Source organism: Podarcis erhardii (genome assembly GCF_964252035.2).
Source record: "Podarcis erhardii genome assembly, chromosome: 6".
In the NCBI taxonomy this organism is placed as follows: domain Eukaryota; kingdom Metazoa; phylum Chordata; class Lepidosauria; order Squamata; family Lacertidae; genus Podarcis; species Podarcis erhardii.
This window is the reverse complement of record NC_138510.1, coordinates 52,913,795-52,938,662: the sequence shown is the minus strand read 5'-3', so window position 1 is coordinate 52,938,662 and position 24,868 is coordinate 52,913,795. Positions and strand designations below refer to the sequence as shown.

General features: G+C 50.3%; 1 protein-coding gene across 1 annotated transcript in view; it reads left to right on the top strand.

The window, feature by feature from the left end:
• Positions 1-8,098: 8,098 nt before the first annotated feature.
• EIF2B3 (eukaryotic translation initiation factor 2B subunit gamma) overlaps positions 8,099-24,868 on the top strand; it is a 99,171-nt gene continuing 82,401 nt past the window's right edge. The window contains exon 1 of the mRNA XM_081865542.1: positions 8,099-8,159. Coding sequence (XP_081721668.1) covers positions 8,130-8,159 — 30 coding nt within the window. The 5' untranslated portion in view covers positions 8,099-8,129. The remainder of the gene's footprint in view (positions 8,160-24,868) is intronic.

The window sequence follows — 24,868 nt, the reverse complement described above, 5'->3', positions numbered from 1 at the left end:
AGAGGACAATAAATTAAGGCATTTTATCAAAAGAAAACAATACAGGTTTAAGCCAGTATTTTTATTCTTATAAAATGCAACAAAAAAATTAACCAAAAGGGAACATACATGGGGTTACTTTCATTTATAAAATAAGATATGTTACAATTAAATAAACAACAAGAATGATACAGTATTCGGCATATACCTGACACATGCCTTCATGAATTTTAGTTCTAGTCCAACGTAACCCAAAATACTTCCATTGGATCATGTGTGGAGTGTCAGTTCTCCCATAGCTTCTGGAAGTGAATCATTTTTATCATTATCAAAGTTTCCCAAGCATTTTGAAATCATTCATTTTTTGTTGGTAAATTTAGTTTTTCCCAGGCTCAGGCCAATGTTGAAGCTTTGCCAAAATCAAAATGCACATCTTGCTCTTGGGTTAACTCACCCACCTGTCATTTAGTCTGTTTGTAATTTTGTTTGTAAATCTGCTTGTTTCTCTGTAATGTGATAAGTGAGTTGATAGCTGAAATATTGTTTTAAATATCAGTTCTATAGTGGGGGGGGGTGAGGTTGAATGTTGGAACAGATTGTTGAAGGTATGATGGCAGAAGGATTCCAGGCACATGGAGGAAAAGAGGATGGGATGAAGACCATATGGGGAAGGGCTACAGGGCAATATGAGCATATGCTTTGCATGCAGACAGTCCCAGGTTAAAATCCCTGGCATACCCAGGTAGGAAAGGAAAAGACTGCCAGTCTGTGTAGATAGATTGTACTGAGCTAAATTGACTTGGTATAAGGCAGCTTCCTATGTTCCAGTGAAGCTTCAAGGGGTATGATTTAGTTCTGTGAAATATGGAATAATATAGAAGGAGAAGGCTACCATTGGCTACTAACTTGGTTGGCATCTGTCTATCTAGAGAGACAAAGGAAAAGTGGCCTACGTAGATGGGCCACTGGCCAGCAGGTCTCTCCTTACATTTTTAGGACATTGGCATCACTTGCTGAATGTTGATGTGAGACCTTCCCAGCCCTATAGGAAGCCTGTGTGGGCATCCTAGTGTTCATCCATATAGTATATAGTCATGGAAACGGTTCTATATTAAAAGCTTCATTATTCTTTAAATCACGAGCATGCTGTTTCTTAGGGAAACTGATATGATTCATCCTGTTGCTATAAAAAAAAGTCAGAATGCAAGATTTAGAATGCAAGCTGTCAAAATTTCAGAGAGATCAGTTGAAAGGTGGCTTGGCTTATGGCAGTTTAAAAATGGGAAAGCGGATGGTACTTATATACCCTGCACACATAGTGGCATCTGCTACTAAAGAGCAACTACAGTGAATGTAGCTACTCCTCACTCTCCTGAAGTCTTTCAGCGTTTGCCCAGTCCTCTTGTTCTTCACCATTTAATGTTAATTGATAAATGCACCCACAAGCCACCTGCTTCCATCAAGCTGCCCACTGACAGAACTTCCAGGTTATACTGGCTGGCTTCCCATACAGCACTCAGGGATGGCTGTCCTGTCAAAGGAGCAGTGATGCAACCAACCGAGATGCAGAGTGTTGACAATTGCTTCTGGCGCCTCAGATGCCTCCCGAAGTTTCATCTTCTTCCTCTAGCTGCCTGGTTGACTCATGCGGGGATACCAGAATTGGCTAGGGGAGCAGGGAACATACGAAAGAGGGTATGGGGCAAGGCAAGCTTTTTCTCCATGATGAATTCCCCTTTTCCATTGGGTGTTTATAGTGGCAACAAGAGTTTTGAAATGTAATGTCAGGGAACCTATAAAAATAGGATGACAATCCTGCTTTTAGATTGCCAGTTTGGATCAGGGACAGTGCTTTGTGGTATTTCAACATCTTCTTGGAAAGCAGATTCCAGAAGGGGCTCCTGTTCATTCCTATGAGAGGTGTTCTGTGGGGTTCAGTTTTGTCCCCCATGTCTGGAATGAAATGGTTGGTGGAGGTCATCCACATGCAAGTATGCTATTTTCTCCTTTTCATCAGATCCGAGGAGGGTGGTAGATCTCCCAAAGGGTGCAGTGCCTTCAGTGATTAAAACTGATCAGTGGTTTCTGTGATAAAGAAAATCCTGGTGGGGATGACTCACAGCAGTACATATGTAGTAGTTGCTATTTATTGTATAAAGCAGCAGTAGCTGCTGTGAAAAGGGATTGATTGTTAAACCACTCTAAGAATTGTAGCTCTGAGGGGGGGAATAGGGTCCTCTAACAACTCTCAGCACCCTTGATGAACTATAGTTCCCAGAATTCTCTGGAGGAAGCCATGGCTGTTAAAGTGGTATAATAGTGCTTTAAACATGCAGGTGTGTCCCTGGCCTGCAGTGTTGCAGATCCACTATGGACCATAGTGAACTCTCATTGCTTGGGACGTTGACTATACTACAGATTTGCCTGCAGGTGGTGCTGCTTGGCCACATTTTAAATGTTCAGAATAGTTGACCGGCTCTGAAAAAAGAGTGACAGAAGACCTAACCCCTCTGGTGTTTACAGTATTGTGATCCTTGAAATTGATGCTGCATATAATTCTTTTAGCCTTATTCTATGCATGACTTTGTAGATTGGGCTAAGTGACCATGGCTGGGTTTTTGCATGGCCATGCTGTTTATCTAACTACAGTTTTATCCTGCTCTAAGTTCTCCAAGGAACTCAGGCTGGCATAGGTGGCTCTTCTCCCTGCCCTCCATTGCCTGTCACAACAATGCTCTTTTAATCTATGATGCAAAGTAAGAATCCTAAGTATTCTTATTAGCAGACAGCAAACACCACTGAATGCATTGGGACTTCCTTCTGAGTCAGCATGTTCAAGTGTTGTCCTGACAATTTTCTATCATGAGTCCATGGCAGGTGTGTACATGTGGTAGTTCACTAACATTGCAAGAACTATCTGTTTATTACTGATCTCTGTTTCTTCTTCTTCTTTGACCACTTATCACTCCATAAGAAAGTCCAGCTTCTTACCACTTGTCCACTTGTCCAGAGCAGAAAGTTATTCTGCCATTTGAGTGGACATAATTAACCCGAGATGTGTGAGTGCGTGCCTGTGAAGAGGCAAGACACAGATCAGGAAAAAAGCTGGGGTAATGCCAAGGGAATTGAAAGCAACCACCACCAAAGAGTTCAAAGCCTCCTCAGGAATTTTGCTCAAAATGAGATTTATGGGTAATGTAGTGTACCCAACACATTCTTCCTTTTTCAGGGGCAAAAGGATTTTGTTCCATTCATTGTGGTAGCTTATTGTAAATTACTACAATAAGTGGAACAAAATCTTTTTTCTCTGAAAAAGGCAAGGCTCCAAAATGTGTTGGGCACACTCTATTTGTCACAAACCTTTTCAGTGTTTTCTTCTTTGTTTTTTGGAGACAGAACCAATATACCCATCATATTTTTGTCTTCAGGCATCCATGCTGCAACCACCCCAGACACATACGCACATACTGATCCTTCCTTAACTTTATTTTATTTTTAAAATTTCTATGCCACCTTTCAATATAAATATTCACAGAGCAGCTTATGCAATAAAGTTTAGTCAGCCTCTTCATATTTTATATGATAGAATTTTGTTTTTACTCTGTTTTTCTCTACAATAGATTTTTAAATGCTCACCATCTGTAAAATATCTACCCAGTTGCCAAAATGTTATCAAGCATCTCCTGAATTACAGCCCTATTTAAAGTGCTGGCAATTGCACAATTACAACCTTGTTTTGCCGTTTTGATCACTGCCCTTCCTGTTGCTCTGTAATCATAGTTAGGTAAAAGCTTTGGTCAGTGACCAACCCTCGCATGGCCTCACTCAGTGCAGCCTCCCAAGTTGGCAGGGAGCAACTAAGTACTATTTCCAAACAAATTGTCAATTGATTTTTCATCCACCTTAAAGTAATTTGGCCCAGTGCGAGGGCCACACATGGAGGCAGAGCAGCCCTTCCTTGCTCCCCCATAGAGATCAAACAGCTGGCTGAGCCTATGGACTGCCTGGAAAGATCAGGCGTGGAGTGTGGTGGGTGAGGGGAATGCCCACCCCCAGTGAATAGGGAGACACAGCCTTGTGGAAGTCTTCCCTCAGGGCCTGTCCGGAGCAGTTTCCTGTGCTCCTGGTTCCACCACAACACACAAATGCAAATGCAGGAAGTGTCCTTCCCATTAGCCCACTGCGAAAGCTGGCTGTGCAATCCATCCACATGGGCTGGTGGAGGGAGCAGCAACAACAGCCAGAAGCACTTTTTGCAAGGGGGCTGAAAGTTAGAAGCCCTGCTGAACCCACTAATCTGATCTTCAAATTCAGGGTATTTTTGCACGTGTTCATATTTATCCCTTTCATCCCCTTCCTCTGTTATCCAGCCCTACCCGCCCCACTCCACTCTCCATGCTGCTTCAATGTAAGCTCATTGCAGCAGGCATCTGTGCTCCTCTTCCTCCTCCTTCCCGTCTTATATTTAACATTCATTTTGGATTCCCTTGACACAGAATCCATGCTCCAGAGTTCATGCTCCTTGATGCCATGAGGACACCGCAGGAACCGTCAAGCAAGGTGGAGAAACTCCATGTTTCATACAACCAGGCCTTCGGTCTCTGATAAGGGCAGCCCCACCATGCTTAGGTGACTGGCTCAGCATCTGATAGTGTGCAGTGATGTCTGTCATTCACCTCAAATCCTCACAGCTCAGGCATGCTCCCAAGTAAGTGTTTATTGAGGAAACAGTGCTGCTCGTGCATGCATGCTTTCCACAGCTGCCACTGATGCTGTCAGCATCAAAATGCCAGCTCATACTTTTAACATGGAAAAACCACTGTTGTACATCCAAAGGAACCACTGTTATGGATGCTTGTTAGTGCATTTATTTTGGTAGGTGGCCCTTATCACTCTACTCCTATTTCTGTTTGCTCCTCATTTGTTTCGGGTGGCCCAAATGATACAAGCATGTCTATTCCCACTGATTGATTCATGCTGAAAGCAAATCCCAAACTGAAACAATCCGATTTGGAGGAACTGTCTCCACACTGCTCATGTGTGAGGGATTATTCTAGAGACTGTATGCGGCATATACATTAATTGAATACATTTTTTAAAAAAACACTAATAGGGAGGTCTTATGCAAGACCTCTTCATCACTCTTATGCAAGCCTTATGCAAGTCAGGTAAATATTCTTATGCAAGATCTCAGTATTGGAAATGGAAAGGGGAAATGAAAATGGATATTGCCCCCAATTAACCACCACAACAACAAAGCCTTAGTTTTGCACATTATGAAACATAGTAATTAAGGCTGGTGATGTTTGTTCTTGTATACTTCCAGGGATTTATTCTTTTTAAAGGTGTGCACACACAGGTACATAAATACCTGTGCACATGGCCAGAGAATGAAAATATAGTGGAGGGCTAAGAGAGAGGCGGGGCAGAAAAGCTCCACCAACTGGTGTGGATGACATGCAGGAGAATAGCAATGAGTATCCATGACTTAAAAAAGAGGAACGTCAGATCTTTACAAACATTTGCAATGTAAACTGTTTGTAATATAAGACCCGGGTCTGGAAATATACTAAGTCAATCTACCAAACAAGGAGAGTCCCCCCCCCACTTTCCTAGTTTGGTTGTGTGAATCATCTATCTGCTAGATTCAAGTTGTTGTTGTTGTTGTTGTTGTTGTTATTATTATTATTATTATTATTATTATTTTACCCCGCCCATCTGGCTGGGTTTCCCCAGCCACTCTGGGCGGCTTCCAACAAAGACCAAAAATACACTAAGATGTCACACCTTAAAAACTTCCCTGAACAGGGCTGCCTTCAGATGTCTTCTGAATGTCAGGTAGTTGTTTATCTCTTTAACATATGGTGGGAGGGCGTTCCACAATAATAATAATTTAGTCCAATGTGTCAGATGGAAACATGTTAGCAACAGGGATAGGGGCCCTCCCCAAACAGAGGCTTAATTCAAAATTTCCTTGGAGTTTTTTGTTATGCATTATGGCAGGTGGAAAGAAAATAATGGTCCACTAAACTTCTTTAGATGACTAATAACTTACTCATATTTTGTGCGAGGTCCATAGCTTTGTGGCATGTATACAGCTCCAACATAGTTAACATTAAAATACTTAAGCAAGTTATATTTATATGTACATGGATAAGGCCCTCTAGTGTTCTTTGGGCTGCAAGCATTTTTGTCTCCGTCTGCTGCCACCATCCAGTTACTCTTCACCTCATTTGTTTAAACAGTTGCTCATGTCCTGGGGCAGTGAGTTCCAAAAGCCCATTAGTCTTAGCAGGAAGCCATCTTTTATTGAATTCATTTGGAATTTAACATCTACCTTGAATTTTGTTGACTTTAGGATAGATAAGTAGCAATTCCTATTAATATTTGTACAAAATGTTATTTTATATTATAAATCTCCATATACCAAAATGGAGTTTGGGGAGTTACTTTATTTTCCCCATCCGCTTCTGGTGTGTGTGTGTGTGTGTGTGTGTGTGTGTGTGTGTTCCAGTCCTTCTCTCCCTCCTAAGTCCTCAACGTTAGGAGCACATCCCATTCAACTCAATAGAATTTATTTCCAAATAAGTGTACTTACAACCGCTGCATGCTTTTCTTTCTCTTTCTCCCCAAGCCATTTTTGGTGTTAATTATGTTTTTCATGTGAATCCAATAATCTTCTTGGCAAGTAGCGAGGTGGGGGTGGGGTCTACACATTAAAGGATCCACAAATCTTGCCAAGACTGGCAAGATTTATTGAAAGCAGGATTCTGATTCCTGCATGTTGGGACAGCACTCTATTTTGGGTCTGGCTGGGAAATGAGACACAGTGGGCACATCTTTTCTTTCTCCCTCTCCGTTTTCTTCAGCCCCCTCCCTCCCAGGATGGAGTCTCACCCAGTAATGGTGTGAGAGAGAAAGCGATTGTTCCTGTAGTTCCAGACAAGCTCACATGAGAAATCCAGTCCCTCACTGGGTTCCTTGGCACAGACAGGCATCTCAGCTGCTGATCAGTGATTGATTGATGGCCCCTTAGCCATCAATTGGGCCTGGGGGAGCAGAGGCGGGTACCAACCAGCTGGATGAATCACCCTGATCAGGATGCGTTCCCTACCCCCCTTGGCTTGTTCAGTCATGCTGAAGCTGCTTTAAGAAAAGGTAATGATTATTATGAATCTTTGGAATGGATTCCTGCTCCAAGTCCCCCTCCACACACCCTGCTGTCTGCAGCGTGAGGCATTCCCATGAAGCGCTGCTGAGGAAGTCAGCTGGTTTGTGGGTGAGGCACCCCAGTGAGTCTGGCTTAGGTAACACTTCCAATTCCTCCGTACAGACAGGGAGTGGTGAGTAAGCAACTGTGGAGTTGCAATTTTGGGGGCAAGGGCTGTGTGTTTGCTTGTGCGTGCGCTCTCCTCTCCCAGGCCAAAACCACCCACTGTGTGGCCCCAGGGATGTGTCTGTGTGTGCAACTGCATGCCTGCACGTCTGTGCATGTGTTCAGAGGCACACACTGCTTTGTCCTCTAGGAGGCATACACACAGAGATAGGATATTTATAACGCTACTACAGTATGATGTGCTGGGAACTAACGAGACTTTCCACAGAGATGTTTCCTTGTGGAAGTAGCTCTGAAGTAGCTATAACGTCCACATAGTTCAGGGTGCGGTCTGAAGTCACATCAGGGTACCACCCTGCTAAGGCTAAGTAGGCCTGGCTCTGCTGAGGGCCAGATGAGTGACCTTCTCAGATCCACAAGTGACACAGCCTTGGCTTCCATGATGGAAGAAAGGTGGGGTAGGAGCATGAGAAAATACAAGAGTAAAAAATAATATAGATTATAAAAAGGATAACTTTTTGCAACTCCTTGCTGATTACAGTGCCCTAGCTTTTATCCTTTAATCTTATTTTTCTGTTAATTTCACTATCAATATTAAGAAGAGGATAGGATATCTAAAGTAACATGATTATACCAAAGCGCTTGTCGGAAGTTATCAAAATGATGTCGTGTGACACTCCAGTTTATTCCTTGGATGCCAGCAGGCTGCATGAAGCTGCAGGAGAAGTGATATTTGCATCAGCCTTTTGTAATATTATGTTCAGGTTTTTTAAAAGCACTTTCTCCGCCATTGCCTGGCATTCGTCTTGGTCAGATGCCTGCTAAGCTTCTTCCTCACAAGCAGGTGAGTAAAGGGCGGGTGGGGAGGTTGAAGCTATTCATGCCACTAATTAGCAGCCATTTTTCTTTAGACTGAGGGAAATAGGAATGTTTCCCCCCAGCCAACCGGGCCCCAGGAATGAATTGGAGGCAAACAAGCCAGGGGATAAAGGGGTAGGCGGGTGTTTTCCTGCCTCAGTTGGCAACTGTTTCCCTAATAAAAAGAGAAACATACTTGAGGAGGGGGCTGCAGGCCCTAATTAGAAGGAAGGGGATTAGAATAGTGAAAAGGGGGCTCTTCTCTCTCTCTCTCTCTCTCTCTCTCTCTCTCTCTCTCTCTCTCTCTCTCCTGTATACAGGATCCCTGAGTTAATGGGAAGAAAGGGCTTTTGGGGGTGGATGGAGTCAGCATGCGGGGGTGCAGGTCCCCCCCCACACACTGATACAGCTCAACTGCCACTCTTGCCACCACCCCATGGGAGAGAGGATCGCCTGATTTAGGAATGGGGATTGTCTGAGTAGGCTGCACCAGTTTTGATCTGGCAAAGCAAGAACCAAATTTCAATAACCATGTGCCTTGGGAAGGGGAGGGGCCCAACCTCTGGTGCCCTCACTTGGGAGTTGGATTGATAGTTTTTTGCCCTTCGGAACAAAAACGTATGAAATGGAGATCTTAGCAAATGTTTCGATCCTAGAAAGTTTTCTGGCTGAGGGAGTGAGTAGCTGGGAGTTAGTCTGCTTCCACAACAGGTGTTTAGTGTGGAATCGCCCTGCCTTAGGTGCTTATATTTCACAGTGGGGTCACACAACAACCTTGCCCAATATTGTAACCCTCCTGTGTTTTCCCTGTGCTGCTTCTGTCTTTCTTCTTACCGCAGAAAGTCTGACTTTTTTTAAAGGGACAGTTGTAGCTGCCTTGAGCACTACTCTAACTTATTAAAGATGGATATCTTTACTTTATTTATTTATTGAAATACTTGTATAGTGCAGTTTCATTTAAAAAATAGTTAGAGCAAGTCCAGTTGAAGCATTCAGTGAACTGTCTGCTTCATCTGTACTGGATCAGTTGTGATGTGAGGATGTAGAAAAACTGCTTGAAAAAGTGTGACTGACAAACTGTCACCTTTGTCCATCTTGGCTTCTTAAAGCTAGTAATGAGGGCTGACTGGGAGTGATCAGTGCTTCATTGGAAGTGGGGGAAGTACCATTCTCCTTGAAGGAGGTGGTGGTCATCCCCTTCTTAAGAGGTCCCCCCCTGGACTTTAAAGTGCTAAGCAGCTATCACTCAGTGGCGAATATCCCCTTTGGGGGCAAGAGTGACATGGTGCTTGGTGCAGTCTCACTCAATGCACATTGCTTAATATCTGGTACTTGTTATTCTACTTGTTTATCCCAGCTATCCTGGATGTGGCTCTTTCAATGGCGGTTTAACCTTGGCAAAAGACAAATTTTACTGCATGCACCTAGCACAACCTTATCTAGCCTGGTGTCCTCCAGGTGTTTTGAAATACAACTCCCATCAGCCTAAACCAGCACTGCAAAAATATCTGGAGGGTACCACGTTGGCCTAGTACAAGACTCAAGAGTAAGAAAATTAGGGGTTTGTTTCCCTTGTAGACACTTCTGCACCCAGCAATAAATGCTTCTGGTTTTCAACATTATGCTCACAAGCAGATTCCAGAGAAGATTGATTACTGCGTACTATGCCCCTGCCACTTCGGATAAATCTCTGGAGTTTGAAAATCATCAAATAGCAGTAGGGAAGGAGCCCAGGGATAATATTAGTACAGTGGTACCTTGGGTTACATACGCTTCAGGTTACATACACTTCAGGTTACACACTCCACTAACCCAGAAATAGTGCTTCAGGTTAAGAACTTTGCTTCAGGATAAGAACAGAAATCGGGCTCCGGCGGCGCAGCAGCAGCAGGAGGTCCCATTAGCTAAAGTAGTGCTTCAGGTTAAGAACAGTTTCAGGTTAAGAACAGACCTCCGGAATGAATTAAGTACTTAACCTGAGGTACCACTGTATAGGGCAGAGTGCCTCAAATTCACATCATTCCCAGAATTACTTCTGGTTGATTGTTACCAGGCATTTTCATCTGCCCAGAAAGTTTATAAAAAATTTTATGGAGTGGTGGCTGCTGGTGGTATCTCAGGCTATTTTCTCTACAACCCACATTACATTTGTTTTAATCCCACCCCTAGGGTCCCATACAGAGTTCTCCCCATTTACCCTATTTTAACCTCACAATGCCATCATAAGGTAGCTTCATTTCACAGTGAGCTTCATGGCTGAGTGGGATCCCTGGTCCTAAGGTGGTAGGGGTTGCCTCATGAATCCTGGGAGCAACTCCTGTTTCATGTGGGCACTCTTAGGGCCCTGCTGCTGAAGTCCAAAGAACCTAAGAGTGAGTGAAAAAGCCCTTGAGCCCATCAAGCTTCTTGTCCTCCCATCGAGAGCCATATCGTGAAGCTGGATGAAGCCAAATCACACTAGGGTATGGGAGAGGGATCACTATTTACCACTTCCTAGGAAACACACGGCATTTCCGTGCACTGCTCTGGTTCGCCAGAAGCGGCTTAGTCATGCTGGCCACACGACCCGGAAGCTGTCTGCAGACAAATGCCAGCTCCCTTGGCCTATAGAGCAAGATGAGCGACGCAACCCCAGAGTCGTCTGCGACTGGACCTAACGGTCAGGGGTACCTTTACCTTTAGGAAGCACACAAAAAACACATGGCAGTGTCAAATCTGGGATGGAGAAGATCCCTGAAAAGGAAAGGCCCATATGTGGGAGTGACAGTCAGTCAGGACTGCAGGACTCCTGTGCCTTGAACAGTGGCTTGGCTGACAGAAGGATGGTGCAGTATTCCTTACAGCCCCACCAGCATGCTAAGGATACCTTTGTCTGTTGCATAACTGTCACGGAGCTTGCAGAGGTACAGGAACCTGCCAGGAGCAGATAGTTTAACACTTCCAAATAGGAACAGCTGGGAGCATCCTGGGCATTGCTGTGAGTCAAGAGGTGGGCCTGCCTCCTCACCTGCACAGAACAGTCACAGGATAGATCCTGTACCTGTGAGAAAAGTAACCTATCAAGAAAGTAATGGGAAACAGGAAGCAGCTGGAGCATATAGCCCCTGAATTTGCATGCACAGTAGGCATGAGGAAGTAAGCAGGAGTATGGGGTCCTTGTCGCGGGATGACATTCACCCAGTGGTATACCAGCTGCACTGGCTCCCGGTGGAGTACAGGATCAGGATTAAGGTGCTGGTTTTAACCTTTAAAGCCCTATACAGCCTAGGACCCTCATACCTACGGGACCGCCTCTCCTGGTATGTCCCATGGAGGACCTTACAGTCTTCAAATAAAAACATCTTGGAGATCCCGGGCCACAGGGAGGTTAGACTGGTCTTGACCAGAGCCAGGGCTTTTTTGGCCGTGGCACCAGTCTGGTGGAACTCTCTGTCACAAGAGACTAGGGCCCTGTGGGACTTGACATCTTTCCGCAGGGCCTGCAAGATGGAGCTGTTCCGCCAGGCCTTTGGCCAAGGCACAGTCTGACCCCCTCTCTCCTCCTGTAATCTTCATAGAATTCTAACCCAATAATTGCCATTAATTTGATTCTGAATTGATTCTAGAGTGTATTTTAATTAACTGACTGTGTAATTTTATGTACACTGTGCTATTTTTACCTGTTGTTAGCTGCTCTGAGCCCGGCTTTGGCTGGGGAGGGTGGGATACAAATAAATTATTATTATTATTATTATTATTATTATTATTATTATTATTCCCTCTCTCTTGGTGATTGTAGTGAAACACTGTGTCCAGCCATCGCTTGTTCTGTTCCATATGATCCTGCAAGGCAAAAGTATTCATGTCAGTAGGGTTGCCATATTTCAAAAAGTAAAACCAGGACACCCCAAAAGTTTTTTTTTAGGAAGACTCCCTAACCTGAAAGTTGTACTGGTCAACAATGCCATTGGCTGGAATGGAGTGCCTCATATTTGGAGGAGACAGCACTCCCTGCTGTTGGGAGGGGAAAGTGTTGGAGCAATACAGTTCAGAAAAGACACAGTACTGTATTCACACATGGCAAAGGGGTGTAGGATCATGGGAGACAATCAGTGCAGTTATGCATTAGATTAGATTAGAGCAAATGTTTTACCACCCTCCTGTCAAAAGGTAGCCTAGAGGGTGAGCCAGATCTGGACCTGACCCACTGGACATATCCATTTCCTTACCTCTGCTATAGTGTAGGATTGTACCCTATGATTCTGAATTTCCAAATGCGTGTTATGTACCAAGCCCAAATGTCTTTGAATTAAAGAAAGTTTACTATTTCAAATTTTCCACCATTCCATATGGAGATGAAAATGAATTTTGAAACATCAGACTCTCATGTGGGATGGGGATTCCATTTTTGGCTGTACTCTAGCACAGACATGCTCAGGAGACTTACATTGTTCAGAGAGCTTCCAGATGTGGGGAACCTTGAAGAAATGAAGTATTAAACAAAAACAGTGAGAGCTTGCTCAGGAGAAATACTGGAGATGGACTGCCTTCCCTAACTGCCATTAATTGATCACGTTTGCACAAGCCCTGCCTAAATGTTCTTTAGTCCTGATTTTGGCCCAGATAAACACAAGGTGATCTTTTTTTAAGTTGTCATTAATGTACATCTTACAATATGGAAAAACATGTTTGCGTATGTTTTAATTTCCTTGTTTAAACATTCAGTTCTATAGAATCAGCAGAAGCATAACATTTTTGATTGGTTCATACATCATAGCTTGACTCTTTTTTATGTTATGACTTTTGGAAACATTAAGTGATTATTGCAGAGCATATACAGTATAAGCATTCTGCATTCCCATATAGAAGGCACTCGGGGACCACAGCTCGAAACCATTCAGCAATGAGGCCCAAACTGCTGTTATAAATACAAAATAACCCCATTTACAGTACTTCTATATTATATTAAAATTTACATGCAAATATACTGCAGAATGTGAGACTATCCCTCAAAATTACTTCTGTTGCCTAATTTTAGCCTTTAAACAATCCATCTATAGTGTCTCTAGGTAAGAACACAAAAGTATGGGCAGGATTCAGCGACTAAGCCCCATACGTAGAAGCACACAAGGACTTCCACTAGTGCAATGGTGCTTTCCCCCCACATCTCCCCCCTGCATCCCCATTTCCTCCCCAATTGGCTCAGGAGAACCTCCCAAATTGGCTCAGGAGAACCCCAAGGACAATATGCAGGGGGAGGTGAGGGCAGATCGTTCCAGCAGGCAAGAAGATATGCTTGCGCTATTGGAGTAATCTGCTTAAAGCTAAAGGGCAGCACCAAGATAGTAATTGGTTCTGAACTTTCATAGGCTAAGTTTCATGAGCCCCTGAAGGAAATGAGGCAAACTCCTAATCCTTTGGGAGCCAATGCCTGCAACCTATAATGCCTAGTGTTATGTAGTGAAGTTTCACCCTGGGCCAGCAGGGGGATACTGTATATAGTTTTCAATCAGGTCTGTAGATAGTTTTCCCTCAGGTCCGCGTCAGTTATTTTAGGCGGGAACTCTGGGCTGTTGTTGTTACAATGTTGACAGCCGGCTGCCTATAAAAGCAGGCCGGCTGAGCTGTTTGCAGTCAGTTCTATTCCAGCTTACGAAATAAAGAGCTAGTTGGAGAAATCGCTGTGTCGTCGGCTATGTCAACCCACAACTTAACACTGGCGACGAAGGTGGGATTGATGGACATCAGAGCACAGCCAGATGCGGCCAGCCTCTGAACTGAGCTGAATCACTGAGCTGAATCACAGAGCGAAATCACTGAGCGAAATCACTGGACAGAACCAATTCAGAGCTGACTGTTCTGGCTAGAGCACTGTGTTCCATCCATCGCCCTTCACGCCGGCATCGGAATCATGGCTTCACTTGTGCCTCTACCGCCGTTTGCGCCAGCCTCTGAATCATGGGATTCCTACCTCGCTCGGTTCGACTGCTACCTCCAAGCCAACGAGCTGACAGCAGTATCAAAGGATCGGAAGCGGGGCCTATTCCTCAGCCTCTGTGGGCCTGAGGTGTTTGAGACGGCCCGAGCATTGGTTGCGCCCGAAGCAGTCCAGGCAACACCATGGGACACGATCCAAGAGAAGCTCCGCAACCACTACGCACCAAAGCCGTCCAAGATTGCTGCCCGCCATGCGTTCTACCACCGGAACCAGGCAGAGGGGGAGTCAATCAACAACTACACCACCGCCCTGCGACAGGCTGCAATGCACTGTGAGTTCCGAGACTTAGACGATGCCCTGATGGATCGAATCGTCTGCGGGGTCCGGGACATCCATCTGCAACGGCGTCTCCTCGCCAAGCCAGACCTCACGCTGCAGAAAGCCATTGAGGAGGCTGTGGCCTCAGAAGCTGCTGAACGCTCCGCCCAGGAGATCCGCAAGTGCAGCAGCCCGCGTCTTGCTAGGGAGCCAGTTCCGGTGCATCATGAAGAGGCCAGCAGTGATGAGGCATCCTCCAGTGAAGGCGATGACGTGCACCAGACAAAGCGGGAGCACAGGAAGTTCCAACAGAAGTCCAAGGGCCAACCGGAATGTGCCGGCTGCGGAGGCAACCATTCCCGTGCCAAGTGTCGATTCAGAGACACCATCTGTAGGAAGTGTTCCAGAAGGGGCCACATCGCTAAGGTCTGCCGATCGGCTCCGTCTGACACCCCCCCTTCATCGACTCGCAAGTCCAAGCCTTCCCTCCAGTCTGCCAAGGAAAGTTGTTTCGCTCTCACCAACTGTCGCTGCCCGTCTGGAACCACGATTGGCCAAACCGACTCGCCTACGCGACGCAAGCTGAACGTCACGGTGCTCATTGAAGGAGCTCCATGTGACATGGAGATCGACACCGGGTCTGCCCTGTCCATCGTGTCGTGGAGCACCATCAAAAGACTGGTACCCAGAGTGTCCAAAAGGCAACTCGACTCTCACCGCGTACACCTGAGAGACTACCAGGGAAACGACATTCCCGTGGTAGGCGTTGGCCGGTTCCGGATTGCCTTCAAGGATTTTTCGGGCCTGCTCCGGTTGGTGGTGGTCGAAGGTCAGCGGCCAAGCCTCCTAGGGCTAGACTGGTTTGATGCCCTCGGCCTGGAAGTCACCGGCATCAACTGCATCTCTAACGCAGAGACTGAGGGTCTGGTCAAAGACTTTGCCGAGGTTTTTGACGGCACCTTGGGGCAATATACAGGTACGCCCATCTCCTTTAGCCTTGATCCACAAGTCGCCCCCATCAAGCTAAAGCCACGCCGGGTTCCCTTTGCTCTCAAGGCTAAGGTGGACGAACAACTGGACAAACTGATCGCCCAAGGAGTTTTGGAGCCGGTTGACCACGCCAAGTGGGAAACCCCCATCGTCACGCCTGTCAAGCCAGATGGGTCGGTGAGAATCTGCGCTGACTACAAGTGCACGATCAACAAGGCACTTCAGCAGCACGCTTATCCGGTTCCTGTTGTCCAACACCTGCTGCATTCCCTGGGTGAGGGTAAGGTCTTCGCTAAGCTGGACCTTGCCCAAGCCTATCAACAACTGCCAGTCGATGATGCCACTGCTGAAGCCCAGACGATCGTCACCCACCGGGGGGCATTCCGTTGCCGCCGGTTGCAGTTCGGGGTGAGTGTGGCTCCTGGCATCTTCCAAAGCCTTATGGAGCGTCTCCTGCAAGGGCTTCCGGGCGTGGTACCATATTTTGATGACGTCTTGGTGTCTGCAGACTCACACCAGCAGCTGTTCGAGCGCCTCCGTGCCGTGCTGACCAGGTTCCAAGAGGCCGGGCTCAAGGTAAAGAGGGAGAAGTGCCAGATCGCCGTTCCACAGGTAGAGTTCCTGGGCTATCTTATCGATGCCTCCGGCCTTCACCCGACCACATCCAAGATCCGCGCTATCCAGCAGGCCCCCACCCCAAAGAACAAGACGGAGTTGCAGGCATTCCTGGGGCTGCTGAACTTTTATAACAAAATAAAAAAATTCCTTCCAGTAGCACCTTAAAGACCAACTGAGTTAGTTCTAGGTATGAGCTTTCGTGTGCATGCACACTTCTTCAGATATACAGATATACAGATGCATGCACACGAAAGCTCATACCTAGAACTAACTCAGTTGGTCTTTAAGGTGCTACTGGAAGGAATTTTTTTATTTTGTTTTGACCATGGCAGACCAACACGGCTACCTATCTGTAACTGGAACTTTTATAACATGTTCCTGCCCCACAAAGCCACAGTGGCTGAGCCTCTTCACCGACTCCTTAGTACAAAGACGCCTTGGGCCTGGGGTCATCGGGAGACGGCGGCCTTCAACGCGGTTAAGGCTCTCCTTTCATCAGACAGTGTGCTGGTACAGTACAGTGAATCCAGGCCGCTGGTCCTTGCCTGCGACGCCTCACCTTTTGGCATCGGTGCTGTCCTTAGTCACCGTTTTCCAGATGGAAGAGAAGCACCACTCGCCTACTTTTCCAGGACACTATCTCTGACGGAACGGAATTACAGCCAGCTCGACAAGGAGGCATTGGCACTTGTGGCTGGAGTGAAGAGGTTCCATGAATACCTCTATGGCAGGACTTTTGACCTCATCACTGACCACAAGCCACTCCTGGGCCTCCTCGCCGGTGATCGTCCAACTCCACCGGTCCTCTCGCCACGCATGCTGCGATGGACTGTTTTCCTGGCTGCCTACCACTACCGGCTCATCCATCGCCCGGGGAAATCGATGGGCCATGCTGACGCCCTCAGCCGTTGCCCTCTTCCAGCATTTGTGGAAGACCCGGCTCCAGCTTCATCGCTCCTTCTGATTGAGGATCTTCCGGCAGCGCCTGTATCAGCTGCCTGTGCTGGTCCCGGGGGAAGGTACCGTGGGTGTAAGCAGAGTCCACACGAAGAGGGGCGAGGTCCAAGACGGGGAGCCGGGCGGGGAACAGGTACGCTGGAACAGGAGGCCGAGCTGGGAACTGGAACACCGGATAGTCAGGAACAGGAGGCCAAGCAGGGATCAGGAACACAGGAAGGTCCAAAGCCAACAACGACGTTGCTCCCGCAACCTGGGGCCAGGCTGACTGGGCTTTTATCCTCTTCTAAGGCCGGGGGCGGTCCCGACCCCCAGGAGCCCCGCCTCCTCTGGCCTTAAGGCGAGCACTCCTCCTGGGGGCAACCAGTTCCCTTCGCCTCTCTGCCCTAAGCCTCTGCAGATCAGGAGAGGCCGAAGGGTTACTGGGCCCTGGAGGAGGCTCACCTGTGGCCACTGAGTCGTCAAGCCCCTCTGGGGCCAGAAGGGCTTCACCTGGGGCCAGCTCCTGATGCTCTGTCACAGGTGCAGGCTCTTCAGCATCTAGGCCTTGCCCCAGTTCAGCCGGCCCTGGAGGCGGGGACTCCTGTGCAGGCTGGGATTCCTCTGGTTCATCCTCTGAATCGGAATCCCAGGCCATCACACCATCCCCCCTCCCAGGCCCCCCCCTCAACCGAGGGTCCGGACCCGGCTTGCCGGGGTACGTCGCATGGAACTCTCGGAGGCAGGCAGGTGCGTGGACGTTGGCCGCTGGTTCCCAGGAACGGTCCTCCGGTCCATACCCCTTCCAGTCAATGAGATACTGCAGCTTTCCCCTGCGGTATCGGGAGTCCAGGATGCGTTCCACCTCATACTCAGGCTCTCCCTGAACCAACACTGGCTGCGGACGGGGACGGTTCGGGTGGAACTCGTCGGGTGGGGCCACCGGACTCAGCAGGGACCTGTGGAAGACCGGGTGAACCTTCAGGGTTGCGGGTAACCGGAGACGGAATGCTACAGGAGAGACTTGGTCCACGATAGGGAACGGGCCGGTGAAGCGGGCGTCCAACTTCCGCGAAGGTCGAGAGGGGTGGAGGTGGCGAGTGGAGAGCCAAACCAGGTCACCGACGCGAAGTTCCGGCCCCACCTGGCGGTGGCGGTCGGCCTGGGCTTTGTACGCTTCCTTGGCCTGGTGCAGTTGCTCCACCAAAAGCTGTTGCTGGGACTGGAGCTCTTGAAGCCACTCCGTCACCGCCGGGACCGCGGATGCTGGCAGCACATCTGGAAACAGCCGTGGATGATAACCGTAACTGGCCTGGAACGGGGTCTGCTGGGTGGATGCATTCACCGCGTTGTTGTAGGCGAACTCCGCCAATGCCAGGTGGTCGACCCAGTCATCCTGCTGGTAGCTGCAGTAACACCGGAGGTACTGCTCCAGCACCGCGTTCGCCCGTTCCGTCTGGCCATCGGTCTGTGGGTGGTAGGCTGACGAGAGGCAGACCTCTGTCCCGAGGGTCTGGTGTAATGCTCGCCAGAACCGGGATGTGAACTGAACGCCCCGGTCGGACACCACGCGCTCTGGTAGGCCATGCAGGCGGAAGACATGCTGAAGGTACAGCTGAGCGGTTTCCTTGGCTGTGGGTACAGATGGGCAGGGGGTGCAGTGCACCATCTTGGTGAAATGGTCGGAGAACACTAGAAGGCAGGTACAGCCACGAGACGGGGGTAAGTCCACTACAAAGTCCAACGAAACCGTGTGCCAAGGGCGCGGTGGAACTGGCAATGGCTGAAGTAGGCCGGGGGGTCGCCCGGTAGGACCCTTGGCGCGCCGGCAGACATCACAACCAGCAACGTAGCGAGCCACGTCGGCCTTCAGGCGGGGCCACCAAAACTCACGACTGACCAGATGGGTGGTCCGATACCGTCCAAAGTGCCCCGCTGCTGGGGCATCATGGGCCATCCGGAGAAGCTCCAGCCGCAGTGGCCCTGGCGGGATGTACAGACGGCCGTGGTGCAGCAGAAGGCCCTGATGCAGGACCAGCCCCGGATACTGTGGGCTGGACCCTTCAGCCAGCTCCCGGAGTCGTTCCTGGGCCCAAGCGTCGACCCGCTGCTGTTCCCGCACCCGAGCCTGCAGTGGTTCCGCCTCCTGGGTGGCCAGGAACGCAGCTGGAGGTAGGATCGTGGTGGGTTCTGCTTGCTGTACCGTGTCTGCGTTGTCTTCAGGTTTCCGGGACAGGGCATCTGCCTTCTGGTTCTGAGAGCTAGGGATATAGCGGATCCGGAACTGGAACCGGGAAAAGAACAACGCCCACCGGATCTGTCTTTGGTTTAGCTTGCGGGTGGTCTGGAGGTACTCCAGATTCCGGTGGTCGGTTCTCACCTCCACCGGATGTCGTGCCCCCTCAAGATGGTGGCGCCAGACCTCAAAGGCCACCTTGATGGCCAGTAGTTCCCGCTCCCACACAGTATAGTTACGCTCCGCTGGTAGGAGCTGGCGGGAATAGAAGGCACAGGGCAAGAGTGGCGCTTCAGGTCCATTCTGTTGAGACAAGACGGCACCGAGAGCCGTACTGGAGGCGTCGGTCTCCACCACAAAGGGTCGAGAGGGGTCAGGATGTTGTAAGATCGGCGCCCTCTGGAAACAGGCCTTCAACCCCTGGAACGCCTCCTCTGCCTCCTCGTCCCAGGAAAACGGCGTCTTTGGGCGCAGTAGCCGGGTCAACGGGGTGGTGCGATGAGCATAATCTGCGATGAAGGTCCGGTAGTAGTTGGCGAACCCCAGGAAACGCTGTAGGTCCTTGCGGTTCCGGGGTGCCGCCCATTCTCGAACCGCTGCCACCTTCCCAGGGTCCATCTGCACCCCATCTGGAGAGAGCCGGTGACCAAGGAAGTCCACAGTCCGCTGATGGAACTCGCACTTGCTGAGCTTTGCGTACAAACGGTGCTCACGCAAGCGCTGCAGCACGGTCCGGACATGTCCCTCATGGCGAGCCGGGTCACGGGAGTAAACCAGTATGTCATCCAAGTACACCACCACGTACTTATCTAACAAATCCTGGAACACGTGGTTGATGTAGCGTTGGAACACAGCAGGCGCGTTGCATAAACCAAAAGGCATAACCAAGTATTCGAACTGCCCGTACTGGGTCCCAAACGCTGTCTTCCACTCATCCCCGGCTCGGATCCGAATCAAGTTGTAGGCCCCCCGGAGGTCCAGCTTGGTGAACACCTGTGCCCCTTGCACCCGCTCCAGCAACTCCGAAATAAGGGGCAAGGGGTACCGGTCTGGGATGGTGATTTTGTTCAGGGCTCGGTAATCATGGCAAGGACGGAGTTCCCCACATTTCTTCTTAACAAAGAGCACTGGTGCCGCAGTAGGCGAGGTGGAAGGCCTAATGAACCCACGCTCCAGGTTCTTGCGCAAGAAGTCCTGCAAAGCCTCGCGCTCTGGCTCTGTTAGAGAGTATAAGCGACTCACCGGTAGGGGCGCTCCGGGCTGGAGGTCTATGCCGCAGTCAAAAGACCGATGCGGCGGCAGCTGGTCTGCCCCCCGTTCCTCGAACACGTCTTGGTAGTCCCGGTACACGGCTGGGAGCGTGGGTGCTGCCTCCTCCGTGGGTGCGGCCGCTAGCATCTGCGACTGAGCATGGGAACATGGATCTGGGAAGTGTACGGTCCGTTTGACCCAGTCAATCTGAACGTTGTGAGCCTCTAGCCAGTCCATTCCGAGCACCAGGGGGAACCGGGGCATGGAGGCAATGTCCAAGGTTCGCACCTCCCGGTGCTGCTGGAGACACAGGACCAAGGGCTGGGTCTCCCGAGTGACGGCACCCGAACGCAGGAGCCGTCCGTCAATTGCCTCCACCTGTACCGGTTCTGGTTTGTTCTGAAGTGGCACCTGATGATGCGCGGCAAAGGCAGCGTCCATATAGGAGCGGGTTGCCCCCGAATCTACCAAAGCGTGGGTAAGAATCCAGGGCCCACCTGGAGGGTAGAGACGCACCGGTACCATGAGATGTCGCAATTCTACTGGTGAGGGCCCTTCTTGCATGGTTTGGGACCCCACGTTGCTAGGGCCTTCGGCTACCGAGGTTGGCGGTTTCCCTGCGACTGGTAGCTTCTCGGGACAGGAACGGGCGTAATGTCCACCCCCACCGCAGTAAAGGCACAGGTTCCCCTCCCGACGCCGCGACTTCTCCGAGGGGGAGAGCCGAGGTCGCGCAGTCCCGAGCGGCGTTGGCTCGACTGGCAACTCGGCTGTGGGCGTGGACCTGCTGGGAAGGACTGGCGCCAGGAGTCGGGAGTGCTGGCGGTCCCGGGTCTGGCGACGGTCCTCCAACCGATCGTCTATCTGCAGGCTCCGCTGAATGAGGGTATCCAGTGTGGTGGGACGATCCATCATGGCCAACTGGTCCAGTATCTCGTCCGACAGTCCCTCAAGATACTGGTCCCGTAGTGCAGAGTCATTCCAAGACAAGTCTTGTGCCAACAGCCGAAATTCTGTGGCGTAGGCGGCGGCTGTGGACTTGTCCTGTCTCAACTGACGAATCGCCCGATTGGCTTGGCTCTCCTTCAGTGGGTTACCAAACGCAGTCTCTAAGTGGTTACAAAACCCCACATAGTCCGTTAGCAAAGGAGAGACTTGCCGGAGCAGTGGCAAAGCCCACTTGGCCGCCTGGTCCTTTAACAAACTGATTAAAAAATGCACCTTGGTGCGGTCGTCAGGGAAGTTCCGGGCTCGCCCCTGAATGTACAACTTGGCCTGGGCGAGGAACATGGGAAAACTGGCCTGGGTCCCATCAAATTTCTCTGGCAAGGCCACTGGGTACTTGCCTGGAGCTAGGGCGTCGGCCCCAGGATCTGGAAAGGCTTCCAACCGCTGCTGAAGCGCCGCAACCACATCGCTTAGCTGCTGAACGGTGTGGGTCAAGGCCTGGTTTTCCTGGGCCAATGCCACCAGCGCAGCCGCCTGGTCAGCCATGGCCTCTGGCTCTTCCCGAACGCACCCCAACGAAGGGGGAGTGCGGGTGTGGCGGGAGCAAACTGTGCTGGTCCCGGGGGAAGGTACCGTGGGTGTAAGCAGAGTCCACACGAAGAGGGGCGAGGTCCAAGACGGGGAGCCGGGCGGGGAACAGGTACGCTGGAACAGGAGGCCGAGCTGGGAACTGGAACACCGGATAGTCAGGAACAGGAGGCCAAGCAGGGATCAGGAACACAGGAAGGTCCAAAGCCAACAACGACGTTGCTCCCGCAACCTGGGGCCAGGCTGACTGGGCTTTTATCCTCTTCTAAGGCCGGGGGCGGTCCCGACCCCCAGGAGCCCCGCCTCCTCTGGCCTTAAGGCGAGCACTCCTCCTGGGGGCAACCAGTTCCCTTCGCCTCTCTGCCCTAAGCCTCTGCAGATCAGGAGAGGCCGAAGGGTTACTGGGCCCTGGAGGAGGCTCACCTGTGGCCACTGAGTCGTCAAGCCCCTCTGGGGCCAGAAGGGCTTCACCTGGGGCCAGCTCCTGATGCTCTGTCACAGGTGCAGGCTCTTCAGCATCTAGGCCTTGCCCCAGTTCAGCCGGCCCTGGAGGCGGGGACTCCTGTGCAGGCTGGGATTCCTCTGGTTCATCCTCTGAATCGGAATCCCAGGCCATCACACTGCCACTGTGGCCTCCGCGTCTGCCCAGGATTGCACCATCAGCCGGGTGCTCAACTGGGTGTGGAGGGGGTGGCCACAAGGGCCTTTTGCATCGGAGTTCCAGCCCTTCGCAACCAGACAACATGAACTCTCAGCTCATCGCGGCTGTCTGCTGTGGGGAGACCGCGTCGTGATTCCCCAGGGACTCCGTCAGCGCGTCCTGGAGGCTCTGCACGTTGGCCACCCGGGAATTGTCAAAATGAAGGCGTTGGCTCGGTGTTATGTCTGGTGGCCTAATATGGACGATGCCATCACTGCCTGGGTGTCCGCCTGTCAAGCGTGCCAAGAGTCGAGGCCTGCACCACCGGCAGCTAAGGGACACACCTGGGAGACGCCAAAGACACCCTGGTCAAGGGTGCACATCGATCTGGCTGGCCCCTTTCACGGCCGGACCTTTATGGTAGTGGTGGACGCCTATTCCAAATGGCTGGAGGTCGCCCTGATGCCCTCCACCACTACCGAAGCTGTCATCCGGGTGCTGCGAGGCCTGTTTGCAACGCATGGGTGTCCTGATGTCCTTGTCTCTGACAACGGACCACAGTTCACGTCAGGCACGTTTGAGCGGTATCTTTTGGGACTGGGCATCCGCCATGCCCTAACGGCACCCTTTCATCCATCCAGCAACGGGCAAGCGGAAAGAATGGTGCGCTCGACAAAAGAGGCACTGGCGCGCCTGGACCGGGGAGACTGGCATGAGCGGGTCGCCGAATACTTGTTCTTGCAACACATCACCCCGCATGCGGCCACAGGGAGGAGTCCTGCTGAACTGCTTATGGGCCGCCGCCTCAGGTCACCACTCGACCGGCTACACCCGGACTTTGCCGTGGCTGAACCCCCAGGCTGTGCCAACGCGCCACGGTCATTTGTCCCAGGAAACCAGGTCTTTGCCCGGAACTATGTGGGGGACATTCCTTGGGTGCCAGCCACAGTAGTGGGAGTCACTGGACCTCGCTCGTACCAGGTGGCACTCGAAGACGGACGCTTGTGGCGACGGCACATAGACCAGCTTAGGCGCAGGGTTGGGGACTTGGACACTACCGAGGTGCCCCCAACTGCGCTTGCGGCTCCAGAAGAGACACGTACAGATGGCGAGGCCCCACCTACACCTCCCTCGCAAACTGCCAGCGTGGAGCCGAACCAAGCCGCTTCAGAGGGTCTGCCAGACTTACCACAGACTCAGACCACTCCACTTGCGGAGGCTCCACCCACAGCAGCGGATCCAGGGGATTTGGTTCCAACGCCACCTAGGGTCGCACCACAGCCTCAGCAAGAACTGTGTGGCCCTCCGGACTTGGCTACCAGTCCCCGGCGGTCTGGCAGAGTTCCCAAGCGCCCAACTTATTTAAAGGACTATGTTGTTGGACATGTATCACTGTTGGTCTAAGTATGGGAAATGTAACCAATATGCTTTTGTGCCTAATTGAACCATTACGCGTAGTGCTGTATATAAGGAAACCATTACGATTGTAACTAACGCCTTATCTCGGTGGGGAGGGGTGTTATGTAGTGAAGTTTCACCCTGGGCCAGCAGGGGGATACTGTATATAGTTTTCAATCAGGTCTGTAGATAGTTTTCCCTCAGGTCCGCGTCAGTTATTTTAGGCGGGAACTCTGGGCTGTTGTTGTTACAATGTTGACAGCCGGCTGCCTATAAAAGCAGGCCGGCTGAGCTGTTTGCAGTCAGTTCTATTCCAGCTTACGAAATAAAGAGCTAGTTGGAGAAATCGCTGTGTCGTCGGCTATGTCAACCCACAACTTAACACCTAGGTACCAGGTTTTTTGGGGTGGGTGGGTGTGTCTTTTGTTCTTCATTAAAATAACTCCTTTCCATTTTACTCATTATATCCAACCTACACATACCCAAGTGACATATTGCTTGCTACCTAAACATACAGTCCACTTGGCAAGATTACATGTGGAAACTCAGTAGGTTCTAAATTACTCTGCTCTTTTTGCCTTGTGTGGTCTCTCACAATGTTAAGCAAAGTTAAGCTTCAGCACAGATTCAGCCCCTAAATGTTATGTTCTTGGTCTTGCTTCAACTGTTCGACCTCCCTCCCCACAATAAGCTTCTAGTTATCTTGGGAATGCTGTAGTCAAGCGGCTGTACTGAGTCTGGTTTTCTGCAGACCAGGAAGCAACAATGTCATTCTGGTCACTTCCAGACTGTATTTCATGGGAAAGAGTTAAGTGCATACCAAAGGTTTCTGTAATTAAAGTTAATTAAAAGGTT